The sequence below is a fragment of the Anopheles moucheti genome, chromosome 3 (assembly GCF_943734755.1).
Source record: "Anopheles moucheti chromosome 3, idAnoMoucSN_F20_07, whole genome shotgun sequence".
In the NCBI taxonomy this organism is placed as follows: domain Eukaryota; kingdom Metazoa; phylum Arthropoda; class Insecta; order Diptera; family Culicidae; genus Anopheles; species Anopheles moucheti.
In genome coordinates, this window is record NC_069141.1 from 89086067 (window position 1) to 89105631 (window position 19565).

Sequence of the window (19565 nt, forward strand, 5' to 3'; positions counted from 1 at the left end):
CACTGCGAAGCAAACCCGTCTTCGTTACTCGTTACTCAATTCGTTATTCCAACGAAGAAGAGGCCCTTTGGAAAATGTGAAATTAATTAGCACACGATTCGATGCCTTTTGGAGTACTTCATACGGAAAGTACATCGGTCAAACGACGGAGAACAATTTAATTTGTGCCATGAACAACTCACACAAACACTTACCTGCCCCTTTACTGGCACACTGGCCACCAACCGTACATCAAAGTTAATCCGCAAACGGTGTAGCATTCCTCTTTTATTTGGTTTGTAATTGCTTGGTAAATTTTCTGCTACTCTCGGGCAGGGCAGCTGCTGCAGCGGTAAACTCCGACATTACGATAGTGCTGCCGACGTCAACGAGCCGTCAGGGTCGTCCTCCGACAGTTGCGCGATGGACAGATTGTGCTGGAATGGGCGCGGTGACACTGGGAGTGTTATGTTGCCTGCAATGCATGAAAGGAATTGGTAATGAATACAAAAATAAATGCAACCATAGAGACATTGCCGACCTAGTGAGCAGCATTGACGTTCGGACGGGAAAGAAATACGGCGAAAGAGAGCAAAACGGCAGAAGGAAAAAAGGGATGGTGAAAGCTCATCTGTGAAGGAAACATTCATGCCCGTTGGAGGTAATTTACATTTTACTTGTTCATTTGACCCAACCAACCAGTGTGTGGCGTGGCGTGTCCTTCTCCACGCTGTCCCTGCTCAAGATCTGCACGACGACGAGCGTGTTGGTATCCGTCCGTCGGGTGTGGGGGGAGTGGGGTTCACACATACGTACGGGATAAGTATTTTTATTCTATTCCGGTAACATCGCTCACACTGCAGTCATCACTGGGTCCGTAGCTGCACGTACCAAAACGCTGCATGACGCGCGGTTGACGTGACGGAATTATGGTTCAGCTTAATTTCCCTCAATGTAAACCGGCGGGTTTGGTCGACAACCACCGGGCCGGAATGTGTTGTTTTCACTTAATTTCAATAACGTCAAACAACTTCAACTGCTTTACGGGTTGGTTTAAACGCGCATAAGCATCCACTCCAAGAGATAAGCTCAATTCCAAGAAATCCTCTAAATATTCCAGTCACAAGTCAGGCAGTGGTGGGCAGTGGTGCGTGTTTTTTTTTGTTCTTCATACTTTCTTAAAACAATTTCCCAGCCCCGTCACGGGGCTGTGGGGCATTGGCGCTGGCTGAAGCGCTGAAAGTGTCACGAAGTACCCTCAAGCAGAGTTATACGTGTGGACGACGCCACCAAGCAGTAAAGCAACGAAACGGGACACATCGTCGTGACCTGCATGACTCGCAAGCTTGCCGAAGAGCACTTGGGCAGCAGGCGAAAACCAGAGAAAAAAGGGAACCTTCACACGACAGATGACGTTCTGTTGTAAGCTGCTCAGCGTAACTTGACACAAGCAACCGAACACCACAGTCACAAACTGTGCGCGGTACTGTGGGCTTCAAATCTCTTCTCTCGGGGAGTTTTTTTGTTTGTAGTTGTTTTGGTTGGTACCCCCCAAAAGCGGCCAATCATGGAAAACCACCCCCCGGAGACAGGGATTTGCGCGCGAAGTTCGGGCTTTTTGGTGCGCTGTTTTTATTTGCCTCGCACCGAGCACGCATCGCACCTCGACCCGCGCATGCTATCATGTTTTTCCAGACCCTCCCTTCCTTCACTTCCCCCCTCATCCGTTCCATCCGTTTCATCCTCCCGAAAGTGGGGTTCAAATGCGAAAGTGAACGAAAAAATATTTTAAATTAAAGAAAATTCAATTTAAAATTGACAAACAGCTGCGAACGAGCGCGAGAGACCTGCAGGGCGTCTCGGGAGGTTTCACGGGGTGAAACACATGCGACAACACTAGATATGAAATGATCCACCTTTTTCGTCGCTTGCACATTCTCTCGCTCGCTCTTCCTTGCCCACATTTTCTTCGAACATAATTCTACCCCGTGCCCTGTCGGGAGGAAGACTGCCGTTGGCAGGATCGCGACTGCGAGACACCCGTAAGTCCCGAAGTCAACTGCAAATAGTGTGAAGAAGGCGAGCTTTTCCAAGTCTTCCACTGCTGTGGGCAGACAACAACCAACAAAAAAAAGGGAATACGAAGAGCGTCGTGCTGATCGGGGTCGGGAAATGAAAACGAAAACGTAACGATATCAACGGAGGATTATTTTTTCGCGACCTTTTCTTCGCGCTCCCACCACCATACACCGACACATGGTGGAGGGTGGTCTTTACGAACAAAAGGGGGACAGCAGCAAAAGAGAAAGCAAAGGAACGACCGGAATATCCTTTAGCAATGCGGGGGATTGTACTATTCCACTCTGAATGGGAAAAAGGGTGTGTGGAGATGCAAAGGGAAGGGACTGTTGTGAAGAGGAAGCGGTGGCAAGGAGATAAAAATTCTGATGACTTTATTTTAGTGCGATGAAGATCCGCGCCCTACGGTACGGCACATTTGGGGTTCGGTTTGGAGTACTACGGCAGGGCGTTTTTCAGCCGGCCGCGAGGCAACGAGATTCGAGACCCATGCAGTATGCAGGAACGCACGTAGAAGAGGTGTGTATAAAAATGAGAAAAGATTCAATTCACCATCTCCGCATGCTTCGTCAGCCTGGGACAGCGCCCGGGAAAAGAGGTGCCGAAAGGAACGGGACGATGACGACGACTACGAGGATGAGGTTGCTCGCTCGGTGTGTATCCAGCGGCCCACTTTGCCCACGGTAATAGTTCACTTTACGCGCCGGAGGAAAAACGTGGGCATGGAGCTGAAGTACACACACTGCAAGCTTTGAATACACATCGTTCCATTCGGGGAAACAGGAACCAAAGTGCTTTATGCTTGTGCCATCACTTCACGTCCTCACTGCACTGAGCCCCGCCAAGATGGTGCGAGAATAGGACAGAAGCATAAAATTTGCGTGTGCTTTCTTAGCCCAGATTAGGTTAAGGTGGGTGGACGGTTAGGGCCAAGGATGGGCGGCGAAGGATAGATATGGAAAATTATGATGATTTTTACCCCGTACCGCTCATCCCATGCATCGCACACGGTCACGCTGGGTGGGAGAGTAAATGCTATTTGCATCTGTCCCTGCTGTCCCGAAGTCCCGGGAAGATGACTAAAGGTGGAGATTAAGTCGCAAACCTTTCGGCGACACAGCACATCGCGTTTGACCGTTTGGATGTGGGACACCCGCTCCGGAGCGCAACGTAGAGCAGAGGCAGAGGCGAAAAAAACGTGGTTGGTTTGTGGAGTCTTCTGTTGGTTCTGTTCGCTGCTGCGTTGGATGGAGATTTCCATTACCTGAATGGGATTTTGTAACCGGGTGACGTATGATGAATGTGGTTGTGCACTGCAAGAAATGAAATCACTGTGTTGCAATGCATTTTTTTTGCTGTGCGGCCACAGTTCGCTTTGCAGAGATTGGATGTTCCGATTTAATTTTGCAAAGCACGCGTAGTGTTTCTTGTGTTTTTTTTTCGTTGGTGAATGAATTGCAAATATTGTCAACTGAAATATATCTCATCAATCTGATGTTTTCATAACAGAAGTCGAACATTTATGATGTTTTGTTTTAGTAAAACTAGCATCCCATAACAAACCTTGTAATATAACAAGTTTATATCGAGAACCAAGCTGCGTTAACATTATTGCAATGCAATATGCTAATATTGATTTTTTATTACACTTTATGCTTGAGTATCCTCGATGTCTTCCTCGAGACTTGGGCAGACCTCAGAGATCGATACTTCAATAACTTCCTGGTGTATAGACAAATCACAGATTAACTACGTATATGTTCATCACCTCATATCAATGATTTGGGTGGGTCACAATTAAGTATCCTTTTGTATGCGATAGTGAAACTAATTACTGTTTCAGTGTAGAGTTTTGTTCTCCGAATTTTGCAATATTGCTTTAGTTATTACTTACATCAATGAAGTATATTTTTCCAAATAAAATATAGCGCAGTGTGGAGAAATATATTAAAATTACACTTTTCCATCACTCACAGCACAATTGATCGGTTTCAGGAACAGTACACAAAATCACAATGCACACGTCAGGGGGCAACACTGTACCCACACCAAAAGGAAAAAACAAACAAAGCCATTGCGTTAATTGTCCAAAAATGCAATTGAATCCTGAGTGGTAATTTAAATTTCGTTCTTTTGTGGACAAAAAAAACCCATAAAGGTTTAAATAAAACCCCCCATTGACACTCTCGCCGGTTCTCGCGCGCTTCCCCATTGGAAAAAAACACACATAAAACAGCAAACAGATCTTCCACCAAATAATGCCATTTACCGTTGGGCTTCGACGGCTTCACGTAAATGAAGCACTGCGCCCACGTGCAGTGTATTAAGTGGAATAATTAAACACTGATTGGCCATTATCCACTCCAACGCAACTGATGGACGGGTGGATCACGTGTGTGCGCGCTATCGCGCTGTGAAACCTTTCGGGGCAAAGCTGCGCCAGGCAAGGGTGTGCCACACATTTTAATTTAAAAAATATTTTACTTCGCGTGTGTGTGTCGTGCATTCTTTCTCTGATTACACGCCGCACACATTGTAAAGCGGGGTGTGAATTTGATTGGCATTGCCGAATGGTGCACCATTTTGTATCGAGCGAAACAGCTTATTTTCCAATTCCGAAAAGCGTCTGTACGAAACACACGATCATGCACACGAAGCGGGGAAGGAAAAGGCAGGAAAAGCAAATAATCCTCTACTGCGCGTCTGACGAGAAGGATTTCAATCTAACGTCACATGATGACAAAAGGATAATGTGTGCTGTGTGGCGCTGTGAGTTTATGTGTGAAATGGAATATTTCAAACGTTAAACCATGGCTGCAGGCTGTGTTCAAAGAAGCTGCGGTTTTCCCATGCTCGGCAAACATATTTTCGCACCAGAATCAATAATCAACCTATCTTCGGCACCGTTTTTGCCGGGTGGAAAACTTGAGATTTGACTCGCTTCCATCGGTTTGATGCATCGGTGCATGCAACCGGGTTTAAGATGTGCTTCCTTACACATATCCCACACACCGTGTATGTGTGTGCTTAGCTAACAATCAACTATCATCCCTTTTGCCGGAAGAACGCACGCAGCACGAAGAAACCTCAAACCGTGCACACACAGCAAGGACACGTACGTTCCGCTTTTGTGTGGTGGCTGAAAGTTTATCTCACTGCAATCACTCACTCAAGTTTCGTCGGCGTTGGGGAACAATCTTTGCGTTGGCCATGGTAGAAGACTTGCCGTGGTGACAAAACGACGATTCTAAGGCAAACTTTTAACCACGTCAAACGTGTGAACCCAATTTTGCGAATCGCGATGAGAAGTCATGCGGACACGATGGAAATGGTTGGCATCTAGATCCAGGGATCGGCAACTATAAGGAAGTGTATAATGATAGTAAAATACCATTACGTTTTATTAAAAACTTTCCCATTTTGCGTATAAAAAATTAAATCACGTTATTTTCGAGAAGAAAATTGCATACATCTGGACGTTATATTTGTTAAAGTTTGTTTATTTTACAAATAATCCCTTATGATTTCGGAAATAATGAATTAATGAAGCGGTAAAGAAAAACGCCTGAAGATATACTATTTGCATAGCAAAATTTGCCTCTTAATGGCTTTGTTGCCGAGTGCTTCCATTCAATCGGTCCATTTGGAGCGATGTTTACCCATTGGACGTTATTGATCGTTCGGTTTTGCTCGCCGAAATCTCGATGCTTGTTGAACCCTGCTCGTACAAGAGATTACGTGTGGAAGCAGCATCAACCTAAATGTATTTATTTAAGCACGCAGAGCTGCTACCGTATACCCTTATCGCCCTTCAAAAACCGGAACCCGGGCTTTTGAAGGTGGGGATGCAGAATAATCTGACATCGAAAATAGTTTCCATTGAAAGAAGGGGTAGTGTCGCCAGCCATCCCGGACGACGAAACCTCAACGAAGCATAGTTTCCCAAAGATTCCCGTATCTTCAACACCTTTTCTGCTGCGAGGCGCCGGCAGGATCCGGGGGAAGCTAAAGCCTCACCACAAGAAAGAAGGTAATTAGAACGATTGCCGTGCGCCCGACCGAGCAGACGGGTGAAAAGCCCTACGGAAAGCTACGATAAGTTGGGTGCGCGCATTTTCGCCGCTCGTCGGAAAGGTAAATCCTTGTACCTGCTCCCTTGTCTGCTGGATGAAAGTTTTCCGGTTAGAATTAAGGACGGAAAGCGCTTCAGTTTCGCTTCAGCTTCAAGCACCGAGCCGAATTACACGGTAGCACAAAATTTCATCCGCAGTTGAGATGTTTATTTGGAGTTTGGAGACCGACTATAGCGCCCGGAACCATTTTACAACGTTCCCCTCGTCGGTCGGGGGAAGTTTTTGCGTTGATGAAAGAAAATGGTGCAACGATTCGGGATGGTTGAAGAAAAAAAACCGGGAAAAAGGTTTACCAGTATTACAACGTGTTGGGAGAGTAATTTTCCAAACTCCGCACACGAGTGCGATTTTTTTTTCTTCGCACACGTATGAACACGTAAAAATTTAAACTTAATTAAAATTCTTCGACGAAAAATATGTTTCTATCGAATTTATCTTTCACAAAGTGTCTTTGGCGTCATGCGTGTCGGACAAAGTTTGTACTGCCAGAGAAAGCACTGATTAGTCCTGTGCCTCGCTGTAAATGTAATGAAGATACGTCATCTTCCCTCCGTTCTGCTCAAGGACACGTTATTATTTTCGTCATAATTTTCTGCACCTATCCTGTAATGAGCAAAACAACCCTGCTATGGGAAGGCACCGGTTGTAACGGATATGCATGCATTACGGGCGGCCGTATGTTTCCACTTCCCGAGGGCGACCTCCCCAAAAACCCGACCCGAGCACATTCTCGAGCAGCAGTACCCGAGCAGTATCGTGATAATGGTTGTAAATTTAATTAAAATTTCCCTCCCAGCAGGTACGTGGATGTGTGTATTGCGAGCATGTCTACGTACGGATGTATGTATGTGTGAAAAACTGTTCCCGACAACATCATGATTGACTCGAGAAAGCCCTCCCACTTAACCGTACCAATGTATGGGAAGGCTCAAACCGCCCCGAGGGGGGCTTCTTGTTTTGGTGGAAAATCTTCATTCGCATTCACCACCGGAAAAGCTCATGCCCGACGGGGCCACCCAGAAACCTTTTCGGGGTATGGGAATGCTGCAGGTTCTTTTATGTTACTAAAATGTACCTTTGAAGCGTATCGTTCGCAAAGGAATAATGAGCAAAACTAGACGTAATTCATGTTTACCAAGTGGAAGATTAATTTTTATTTCTTTTACAAAAAAGCTTGCATAAAAGTTCTTTTCTAATTAACGCTTCTTTTTCTTGCTGTTCTACGTAGAGAAAAGTATCAGTAGTGTTAGTGTTTTATGTGTGTTAATTATGATACCTTGGTGGCAGTATGATTGAAAGCAAGTTAAATGAAAAGTCCGGAAAAGGCGGCTAAATATATGCAATTTGCAAAATGCAAAAATGCTTACTGCTTTCTGATCGTTTTAAATTTAAGCTTTTGAATGGAGATTAAATAGTGTATTTTCCTCCATCTTTCTCTCTCCTTTTACAGGCCATACTGATTGAAGTGCTTACGCATCGACTACCGAGCTACTGTTGCTAATTTTCCACCGTAATATAATCGAAATCAATCCATGTAATCGTGCTACGCCACGGTCGAAACAAAATGAGGTAATTATGTGTGTGCGTATTTTTTTTTTACGTTTTTTACTGCTTTCGAACAGCAGACAATACACAAAACCGAGGTAAAAAAGAAATCAAAGCCCAAGCAAAGCTGCTCTTTGATGACGGATTGCGTACGCTGCAAATAACATTCATCCATCCATTCGGTCGTTCTTTCGTACCTTCGCTCGTTCATTCAGTCGCTCTCGATGCCATCGACAGGTGATGGGAAACGTTTTGGAAAATATAACCCACGGTAGGAAGGGAACATGCAGGAGAGAGGGAAAATGAAATTAATCAACAGTGCACCTCGTTTTTCAATATCCTTCATCCTTCAGTATCAGACGATATCCGACGGGGGGAAACGTTGCCATTTTGTTTATTGTGTGTGCCGCTTTTTTATGAATCCATTCGCATCCCTTATCCCCTTAATACCGGCGAAGCACGGCTTTTTTGTTTGTGGGTATTTTTGTTTTCACCCAAAAGCTTCGAAAGTATTTATATGCAGTATTTATTTGTGGTCTTTGCCTCCCACGTGGCGCAAGTGCCCCTTTTTTTGTTCGTTTTATTCTCATTCACCTTTTCACCGTTCTTAGCGCAAAGCAACAGACAACAAGGCAGAAAAAGAAGAATTATTACAAAAAAAAAGACACACACACACTTCTTTCTCAATCTCCCGAGAATTGCCCGGCGATCGAAAGGGAATGCTTAAAAAAAGGAAATTGGTTGCATCTGTGGAACCGCGAATAGGATCCACCCACGGGAACGGATTACACGAACGAAACGAAAGGATTTATTATTTAATTTATCGCCAACGAATGCTGGTGAATTTGTGTGTTGCGCCAGAATTGGCGAACGGAGCACCGAAAGAGGTGAGGACAAGTGGTCCCAACTCTACCGTTTGAACGATAAAATTTTAAAAAGAAAGAACGAGGTGGTATTAGCAGAATACAGAAAAAAAACAGCAGAGCGCTTCTAAAATACACAGTTAATCCAACGGAGGATGATTTTTTCTACCGGATTCAATTTTTTCCCCATTTTCCCACGTAGTTTTAAACAAAGGTTCCAAAATCTGGTTTTTGCTTATCGCGGTATTATCACGAGCTTATTTTCCTAAGCTGTTGCAATATATATAAATACGTTTTTTTCTGCTTCAACAGGGGTAACAGATTGTTCGACCGAAGATTGTTTTTAGCCTTCTTTTAGTGGCATAGAAACAATTCTTTATCAGAGAAAAAAAAAGCTCCATTGCATAAGTTTTTTTTTCACAACAGAAAATCTTCTAATTTAAAACCTAAAAAGTACATTTCGTCAAGCAAATCGTACGTCGAGTAAATATAGTAAGAAATCCCCTTTGCCACGTTCATTGCATACTTTTAGGCGTATTTATAGCGTTAACAGTATTGAGCATATATCAGTGATCAAACACTGTGATTTGTGTGCATTTGCAAAACAGAAATTCAAGGCTATAATTTCACTGACCCTTGCCTATTATTATTGTCCCAAATACGCTTTCTCCTTTAGGCAGTGTTTTTTTTTGCCATTTCATTAATTCCATCACTCAAAAAACGCAAATCTAAAGAAATCTGATCCAAAACCATCAGCATCAGCACGCCTCAGCGGGGTAAAAGCAAAGCAAACGCACTCATTTTCCATACAGCGGGCTCGTAACGAGTTTTCCTTGTGCAGTAGTCCGCCAGCACAAAAGAATCCAACACAATCCCATGCCGCCATCCATCCATTTGCTATCGCTGTTGAATGGGATTTTTGCTTTGGCAGTTTTGTTCCGAGCTGCGAATTGTTGCCATTCCATAAAGGGAGCAAAACGGGGAGCAGTGCTTTTGGCTCACCCCAGTGGAAACTTACCCAATATTACCCGTTCCGTTCCGTTCCGTTTCGTTCGTTGGTTTTGGTTCATTTATTGAAATTTATATTATTCGACTGAGACTTATGCTGTTCATTGTGAGCATTCTTTTGTGTGCTTTAACCGACGAACGAGAAATTTGTGCTACATCCACCAAAGGTTTTCAATTCTCCTCAGATTCCATTTCCTTCCCTCTCGCCATGTACCCACCCACTATCCGAACCGTAGCAACGAACAATTCATTGGACTGACATTTTTCGACATTTTGCATGCAAAAAAAAAAACTCTTCCCCCACCGAGTGGATATGTGTGAATGCGAATATTTCCTCGATTTTGGCATGTAATCCCTTTCCGCTCTTTTCCAACAACATCCATTTGCACACAAAAAGGGAAATTTCCTTTCCTTGAGGAGGATGTTGGCCATCGATGTTGTGTACGGTGGTTTTCGCCAGGTACGCCCCGAAAGTCAAAAATTCTCATCCGGAGAACGCAATCGTTCCATCCCATTGTTGTACCTTCACCATCACCCCCATCCCCACCGATTCCCCTCCCCTTCGTCCGCGCATGAGCTTTTCTAAGCTCAGCCTCGCATCGCTGCGTGTGCCACGATTAATGTTCCTTCAATTGAATATTTAAAATTCAATTTGTGCTTGCGCTACTCACAACCATGACGCCGCCGACGAGGAACGAGGACGAAGACGCCAACGACCATCGTTCGACATTGTCTCGTTTTCTACACCCCCACAAGCCTTTTCCCTGACATTGATTTTTACCACCGAAGCACAAATGCGTATTTTACGTGCCACGTTTTATTTTCATCTGTTGCCCGCTCACAGGACCTCGTTGTTGTTGGTCGCTGTGCCTCATTTTTATCCTGGCGAGCAGCAACCTGCTCCCTCAACCATCCACTCTCGATCGTTAACTCGTGCCTCAAGCAGGGCTCGGTGGTGTGTGTGTGTATGTGTGTTGGTGCGAGAGTTAGAATAAATTTCCATTGGACCAAGTCAGCGATTCTCACAAAGAACCTTCCTTTCGCTCAAACCGTTTGCATCGATCTACGGTGCCTCCGGTGAAAAAATGGCGAAAAAGAGAAGAAAAACGACCGTCAAGTGAGCGTACAAATAATTTCGAATGAATTTTCCGTCCACATTTTCCAGCCCCCCAACACTCTGCTCGACTGCGCTTAGATTTGGGGCTAAATATTTCCAATCGTCTGACCGAGACCGAGAAGGTTGAATATTATTCAATGGTACGGCACCAACCCGGCCGGCATCATCAGCGGCAAACGCACCAAAATTGATCGTTGCAGCGAAATTAAACCACAATTACTTCCCAACGCCGCCACACCGAGCACCGGACCATGGCTGTGCACATTGTGCCAGCCCCTGATTCGGTTATCTTGGTTTCCGCTTCCAGTCGCATCCCACCCGGTTGCCCGGTTGGGTTGGGCGGGCAGGAAGATTAGTTAATGCCTTTCGCCTGATGCCCTACGGCTTCGGGGTGCGCTTTTCACGATATGCAGAGTACTGTGCGCAGAGAGATAAGGTTATGCACGCTGCCACCGCCCACTCCAATCGTCGCTATTGGTTTGCATAAGTTTATGGTTTAAATTAAATTTTTCCAACCTTGAAGCTACAGTTGGTAACAGTGTGTGTGTCTGTGTTTGCCGGGAACATAAGATTTTGTGAAAGGAAAGACCACTTTTTGTTTAACAACTAGTTCCACGATTTTCATACAAAATTCCATTTGAACAGACGATCTTGTTACAGCAGATAAATAAGAAAAATTTCAAATGCAGATTGCATACATTTAGGCGTTTTGTCAATACTAACAAAGCATGCGAAATATGCATTACAAAACGAGCAACTAAAGCGTGGAAAGTCTTTTTTGCTCCTTTTGTGACTTTTTTAAGAACTTCAATAAAACGATTTGGCGGTTAATTGAAGCCAGTCAATGTGGCGTTAGTTTGTTGCTTTACGAGCATAATTCCATCAGCGTCTCAGTCTTAAATCTCAGTTTTTATTTTATGACTCCAACTGCATCCTTCATGCCTCGCACTCCCAATTACCCTTTCGCACCGTTTCGCCAGCGCCCAAACTCCACGACATGCCAATCATTTATCTCAATTACCTTTAAGTGAAGCGAAATTAAACTCATTCCGCAATTTGCTGCCAGTAAATGGGAAAGATGGGACAATAAAATGTTGAACAAACTTCACATTTCCCCGTCAGACATTTCGGTCGCCATTCGCTCCAATCGAGCCCTCCCTAGCAGATCGCGAAGAAACGGCAGCGAAACCGAAACCGAGGTAGGATTGGAAGCAAGCGAATTGGCCTGGTTTTGTTTTTTTTTTTGTAATTTTTCCCGAACGCATAAATTGGCTTCCACATCTCGCGTGGTGGATTCTGACTCTCTGTCCCGGAGGGTTGAAAGTGCTGTGTCACTCGATTGTAACTTTTTTCCGATTCGCGAGCTTATGCTGTTACACACACACACACGCGTTCCTATTTGCGCTCCCTGTCATCATTGCGCGAGTATAAGGAGTGAAGAAGGGCACCCCAATCTATGCTCCATTTTTTTTCTCTCTCCCATGCCAAAGCACCACCAAAGCAGCAGCTCATTGATGGACCATGTATGTGTGAGTGCGTGACACGGGCGTAAGGCCGAGAATCGTTTCGCACACATTTTGCTTTCATTTTCCAAATGAACGTTTTCCAAATCACCGGAGTGTGGAGTTGGGGGTGAACAATTTGGCTCCAACGAAGAAAAAAAACAGAGGGAAAAAATACCACCCAACTGGAAGATGCGATGGGTGGAAATGCGAAATGCGAGGTAAATTGCCACAAAAGAGTAGCTCGTTGTAAACTGTCTGTGTAGTACACGTTCGGATGAATAAATTAGAGTAACGAATATCTTGTCTACCCCTTTTGGCCACCAACACCTGCCGCCCCCACACCGTTTACATTCATCCACCATCGAACGGAAACTGGTTCGTCATTTCCGCTGCCCTTCAGCCCACCACCATCAAAGATCCCCCCTCGGTTGTCTCGGAAGAAAAATTGCTTCCTCCCAAAAACCCGTGGCTTTACATCGACAAGTAGGATTTTTCAGCATTACTTTACGATTCCCTTCCCACCTATTTGTTTTTTTACATCTCTCTCTCTCTCTCTCTCTCTCTCTCTCTCTCTCTCTTTTTCATTATCAATCTAACTCTTTCTATCGAGCTCTTTCTCTCTCTCGCTCGCTCGCTCTTAGTATCCCCGCTGATTACTGAGCATATTTTATGCAGATGATATTTGGCCCCTTTAGCCCGACCTCTGCTGGTGGAGAGGCAAGGAAGCGAAGCGTAGGATTTTTGGAGAGCATGGCACAAGAAAACATCCTTCGATGATAATGATAATGATGCCGGATGAATGCTGGGTGAGCTGTGACTGTGTGTGCTTTGCGCGGCGGCAGCCACACACCGTGCGGGATTTGCCTTTGAGTTTGGGCCTTTGTGAAAAATGAAGATTTGCAGCTCTTGGCATCAATCGAGGAAATTACCTTTTCGGCGAATCGAAATCCTTGAAGAGCCCGATGCGTGTCCTTACCGAGTGCCGGAAGGAGTGGAAGGATTGATCCTGGCAGTTGCCATCCATTTGCGAAACGAAATGCGCGAACCATTGGGACACCGACCAACAAGCAGGAAGTGGGAGATCGTTTTTAGAGCTCAGATACATGGTGGCGCCGTGTCTTAAGAGGGTGGTAGCGAGTGGTACGGGGTATGGTCGTGTTTCCTGTGGCTTTTTGTGGAAGTAATACACAGCCGGAAGTTGTTTCGCAGTAAAAATGTGCAAATTGTTTCTCCTTTAACGATGAAACGGATGGTTTTAAGCCTTCGTTTTCGCTTCCGCAAGCTCATTCGATGTGAGTGTGTGTGTGTGCGTATTATTTTATTTCATCCTGCTTATGTACGAAATTGGATCCGTTGAATCAGTAAGAAAAGTTTAAGATTTATGAAAGGCCAAAAGTAATAAACCTCGAAAGGATCAGCACATTTTTCGGCAGCACACTCTATCGTTCTGCAGCCATCCGATACTTTGCTAATTTATATTTCTCATTCAAATTTTGATAGCCACTATAAAACAGAATCACTTTGGCTGTTGTACTAGATTTTGCAATTAATTATAAATGACTTATTTTATCATTTTGTGGTTTTTTTTTTGCAAAAAGTACTTCGTCGTAATAAACATCAAAATAAAAAAATCTCCTAATTCTTAACGAATTAGGTCATCAGTCATATAAAACTCGGAAAATGTAAATTTCAATAACAAGACGTAGAGACACTCCATGTTGTCGATCGGTCATGTCGAAGATTACACAGCAAAAATAGGAAAAATAATATTTAAATTCGATATCGATAATATACCAAAAGGACCCCTAAGTCACCGGAAGAAATGGGCCATTTCGAGAAGGAAAAAATCATTTTCAGCCGCATGTTGTATCAAACCGCATGAGCGTTCCTTCCGCCCACGTTCTCCCATTTGTCTTGCCCAATTGAACGATTCCTCAGCTGCTGCACCACACGCTTTATCTTTATCATTATCATTTCCTCGTTTCACTCAAACCGTTTCTATCGCTTTTTCCCACCCTGCCCCCTGCGCGCATGATAGTGAAAATGGGGTTGGGCAGGGTTGATGATTATCGCCCATCGAAAACGACCTGGTCTGGCAAATGGGTTTCGTATGCAAATCATGGCCGCTCATATAAGCGACGCGGGTTGCACCCGGTGACAGCCACAGCCCCGTGTCAAGGGCCCTTGCTGACGACGTCGCGGCGTACTGTCGTTTCGCATTAAAGGGCACATTTCCCTGCAGTCGTTTGGTTGCGCGTGTCCGATCTCGATCTCGATGTTCGAAGTGTCGCGTTCGCTTCCTGTTTTGGAGACCCGACGGCAGCAGACAGCGGTGGTCGCAACAAGCGGAGCACTAATGGAAAGATGGCCGGAAAATGGCCCACCCTTTCGGTGCTGATTGCGGGCTGGTAAGATTGCTTTATTATCGGTTTGAAGGCTTGCCAAGACTTTCGGTCTTTAAGTCGCACTGATGGAGTGGCCGGTTCCCCGACATTATTGCGGTTCCTCCCTCTCGGGCGGCATGTTTCCAGCCATTTCCGAATCTTGGGCTCTCAGAGCGAGTGGAGGTGCCAGAAAAAAAAAGGAGCAGTGTGTTTTCGGATGGCAAAATGAACAGAAATTGCCGGGACATTGGTGTGGCGGGATTGGAATTTGATTCCCGGGGAAAACGATACGATCGCCAACGTTTGGTGTGGTCGTCGTCATCGTTAGGTCGGTCGGAAAATGGGCTTTTCCGTAACGTTTTCCCCCCGGGCTCCAGGGATATGGCCATGGCGAGCCTCAGGGCAGGTGATTAGAGCAATGGTAGGATCGTCGACTAAAAGCTTCAAGAGATTGAGGCATTTTGAAGGATTGGCTCCGGGTCGAGATTAACGTTGAGCCGTTCGGTTGAATGTGGAATGTCAATAATTACGTGCCATGGAAAGCACGGAGCCCTAGAATGCCCAATTTGATGATCCGAGCTGAGATTGATTGGTGGATGGTATGGTCTGCTCGGTTACATGAGCGCTGCAACGTATTTGCAGTCCAAAACTGTACACCAGATTGCATTCGAAATCAATATGTATTTGCAGCCATATTGCAGCCGTGGGAGTGGATTTTCTCGACCACTGCTGAGGGAGGAGGTAAGAGCACAAGGCATTGAGAGCAGACTAATCAACGCGAAAATGTAATCACATACCCAGCAGGAGAAAACAAAGCGATATGGCTCGGTGCTTACACGGGAGCTATGCCATACATTTATGCTTACAAAAATACATGAATAAATACAACGAGAGTCCGAAGCGCAGTTGCACGCACGGTTTGCTAACAAAGAATGCTTTTTCGGGTTGTGTGCATCCGGTTTTGCGCTCCAGACAACCGAACCGTTATCGTACGGTTTTGTTACAGTGCGGTCGAAAAATAGGGATGATTGGTTTGTAGGGATAGTATAACGATAATATTGCATGGGTTGTAATTTAAGTAAAACATTAAAAAACGTCAACGGAAACTTCAACGCGCTGTTGGTTGCATACATGTAGGCGCTATTGGTTGCATACATGCAGGCGTATAAACTGTGTTAGGATCAACTCACATACCATAAACATGGTAATGACATATTTCGTTACGCACTGTGAATTGTGTACCGTACGTACCAACGAAAGCAAGCTAAAGAAAGAGCTTAATATTGCATTGCCCACTGTCGAGCATTGGACCGTTTTGTGTGTGTGTGAGCGTAATGCAACTGCTCGAAAGTTAAATATTCCGAGTAAAAAAGGGATCTATCATTGGGTGGAAAATTTCCAGCAAACGATTTCCCACTGTCCGTCCCAGTTCTTCCGCTCCGGTTGGAAATTTATGCTCCACCCCATGCCATTCATGCTGCATATGCGTTGCGTTTGCCGTTGTTGAACAGCGCTCGATGCACATTACCTCCATTATCGGTTCACGATGGCGTACGAAGTGGTGTGGTCGAGTGTTTGAACTCCCGTCCCACCCCAAACGGTACAAAACAAAACTGCCGGTACAAACGACCATCACACGAGCATAGAAAGGAGTGCCGCCACCTCCACATGGCCATGCCCATTTATCGAATATTCACAACCGGTTTGGCAGGCACTCGTTGTGCAGTTTCATCGCTTCATTGTTCGCTGTTTCGCACATTTCGCCCAGTCGCTAGTGGAATGGCGCCGGCGAGAGCGTGCGAGTGACCGAGAGAGAAAACAAACGACGGACAAAGAAACGTCCGAATGCACACACAATCGATTCGCAACAAAGGATCTGTTTCCGTGGCGTTTCGTGGGGGAGGGGGAGGAAAACGTGCAGAATTTAAGGGTTTGACCATGTCCATTCGGTCGAATCCACTTTTAAACGGCGTTTCCTTTAATAGGGTAGGTATGTTTCTTGAAACTTTTGACAAAAAAAAACGACACATACACGGCAGGGTTCAAACAATTCCTTTCTCCCAATTGTTTGTCAATCGTAATTAGCAGGCAGGCGATCTGCGAACGACATGGTCATTTCCGATTACGTTCATGTTGGATCAGCCTTCAGCAGCATTTTGTACCTTTAGGGCCGCCGGCTTAGGGTGGGTAGAACGAATCTTTAACTACTACATTGCTCGATCGATGACGACGATTTCATCGATGCGTTCCTGGTTGCGGGTTGCCACGGCTTAGGCTTCAACCTTCCCTACAGCGTGAGTCTGCCACGCCGACCGAAGAACACGACCACGAAAGGGCACACGGGTTGGGTAGGAAATCATATCGGAAGCGACGGTACTGAATATTCATGAGCGATTCGGAACGGAGATTATTTGATCGATCATTGTTTCGTTGTTTCGTTCGCCGAGAAAGTGTAAATGTGTGGGTGATGTGTACCGGGGGAACCTGCAACCAAACACAGCCATGAGGATTTTGCACAAAATGTGTGTTCGCCTTGAGGCACATCAAATGGGTGAGGTGTATGGTTTTTTTTTGAGGTTCTTCCACACGAGCGAAAACTCGATGGAAAGCTCTGAGAGCTTTCCGACCTCCATCTACCCATCCAGCTCTACAATCTGCTACGCGTGTGTGATGGTACGCGTACACCCATAACGGGCGTGTTCACACGAACAAAGTTGCTATTTTGTTTGTTTGTGTGGCTTTGTGCGTGCGTCGATGTGTGTGTGTGTGTGTCGATGTGAGCTGCGAGAGAAAACCCCGGAAAAATAAGAAACTATACTCCCAGCAGCGGGTTCGTTCCAAAAGGTTAGCGAAGCATTTCGATTAAGCACGCAAACATGAGCACGGGAAGAACAGTAGGCAACTTTGGCAGGTTCGGTTGGGAACATGTTGAACCATGTGTAGCAGCCAGCGTCCATTGTTCGACAAAATAATGCTAACAGCGAGGTGAGCCTCCGGTGTGCGTTGATCCAATGTAAAAACATGATCGTAGGGTGTACAGGTGAGTGGTTACGCTGCAAATTAAATAATCCATCTATCTACGTCTGGGCAAGCACCAGGAGGTATACATGGTTGAAGCGCATGGTTTGACTTTCAAACAGTTCGTGGAAAATATACGAGGCAAATTAATTCAATTATTAGGGATGGAAAGTTTGGCCATGTCCGATGGAGACGCCTGGTGTTTTATAATGCACGATCATGTTTATCATAAAACATGGCCGCAATATTATCGTAAATAATTATTTGAGAGAAAAGGTAGGGAAGGTATTAGATAAATACACCAAAATGTTCCTTTTCAATGTTCACACTCCCCTAAAACCAGCTCTATTGCTCAAATGCGATTGGTGCCATGACCAGGATAACCGTAAAAGCATTTTGCTCATGAACCCAATCGATAATCAAACCCAAACGCTTGCTGTTCAGCTCGCGCCCACTATCAATTAGCACATGCGACAAACGTATTGCCAATAAAAGAAAACACTCCGGCGCTCATTAATTGAAGCGCGCGAACAAAACGTCCGAAGCAAGGGGCGGTACAACCACTGGAAAGCTTTCCAAAGAAGCATAATTAATGAAACATTAGTGCTCGAAAACGATAAATTTGTGTGCTCAATGATTTATACAGCAAAACCAACCACGCGCGAGCACGGTCGCGAGGTGGTACGGTCAGGGTCGTGATTCCGTGCCCGAATCACGTACATGTGCACTGCTTGCCCAATATGTGTCACACAGCCCGTTATGCGCACGTATGACTTTTCCACCCAACTATTAGTTGCACGAGCGAGGAAACAAATGGCAGGCAAATGGGCAGGGATGGGGGTGCGTGTGGACGCTAACTAAAAGCCAAACAAAACTTGCCATGTGATGTCACATGGGTGCGTTTGTGCTATTATTTATTGATGCCATTAAAAGCGCCTGGCTGCAAACTACAAAGTTGCATTTCTGTTACTACTGTTGCTGCTGTTTATCGTGCTCCGAGCGCACAACGACTGCAATCGATCGACCTCGATACAACGGGGAATTATTCACGAATTCCACACCCACACCCGATGGTTCGGCCGTTAAGGCACTGGTGGGTGTTGGCCCACGACTCAGCCACATTACTCTGCTCGCTCTCACGGGGGCCACGGGCAACGGGAGATCGAGGGAGCAGTTCAAATTGTTGCACCATGCACGAACGTGAGCCAACGAGTTTGGCAGCTAATTTCATAAATAAAGTAAATTTGTTTGATGAGTTTTTGCCAAACACGGCACAAACAATCGACCGCATGCTACTGTTTGGTCGTTCGATGATGAGCTGATGTGAATTGGTTTTGTTTATGTTGTTAAAATGGCACCCTTACGGTGTGGGGCGGTGCGGTGTTAGCCATCTGGTAGAAGTGACAGGAAGTCGTGTCAAGCTGGTCACGTATGCGTCAACAGGCCGCGCGACATGTAGTACACATTCCTATAACTCAGGCCGGCCTTGCAGTGGGTACGATTTGTTGCAGCTGACGCCAATGTTGGAATGCTCAGCTGTAGTGGTTTTAATGAGAGACTCAGGATACGAGCTTCCAGCGTTGGGCGAATGTGGTGGCGATGGGTGCAAAGTTAAGCTTCATAACAACATCGAGTTGTACTGCTTAACATGTTCTGCACCCAATCCCACTCCAATACAAAAATCCCAATGAACAGGTAGGAAATATAGTAAAGCATATTTGTCCAAAGCTTCCAGCAAGGTAGTCAACCCTTCATTAAATTCTACCATTATCAACATTACAGCGCAATGAAAAATTGTGTCCCCAACAAAGAAGTGCTATCGAAATTAAAAACCAGCCATCAAAACGAACGTTTCCACTCGTCAAAAGCAGATGACTGCTAGCGAGTGATTCATTTCGCGTAAAACAGAACCGAAAAAAAAGCATCCTCCTTGA

General features: G+C 45.3%; 1 protein-coding gene across 1 annotated transcript in view; it reads right to left on the reverse strand.

Annotated features, from left to right (window-relative positions):
- Positions 1-261: 261 nt before the first annotated feature.
- The window catches only part of LOC128303680 (uncharacterized), a 38855-nt gene continuing 19551 nt past the window's right edge, over positions 262-19565 (reverse strand). Inside the window, exon 6 of the mRNA XM_053040724.1 lies at positions 262-454. Coding sequence (XP_052896684.1) covers positions 345-454 — 110 coding nt within the window. The 3' untranslated portion in view covers positions 262-344. The remainder of the gene's footprint in view (positions 455-19565) is intronic.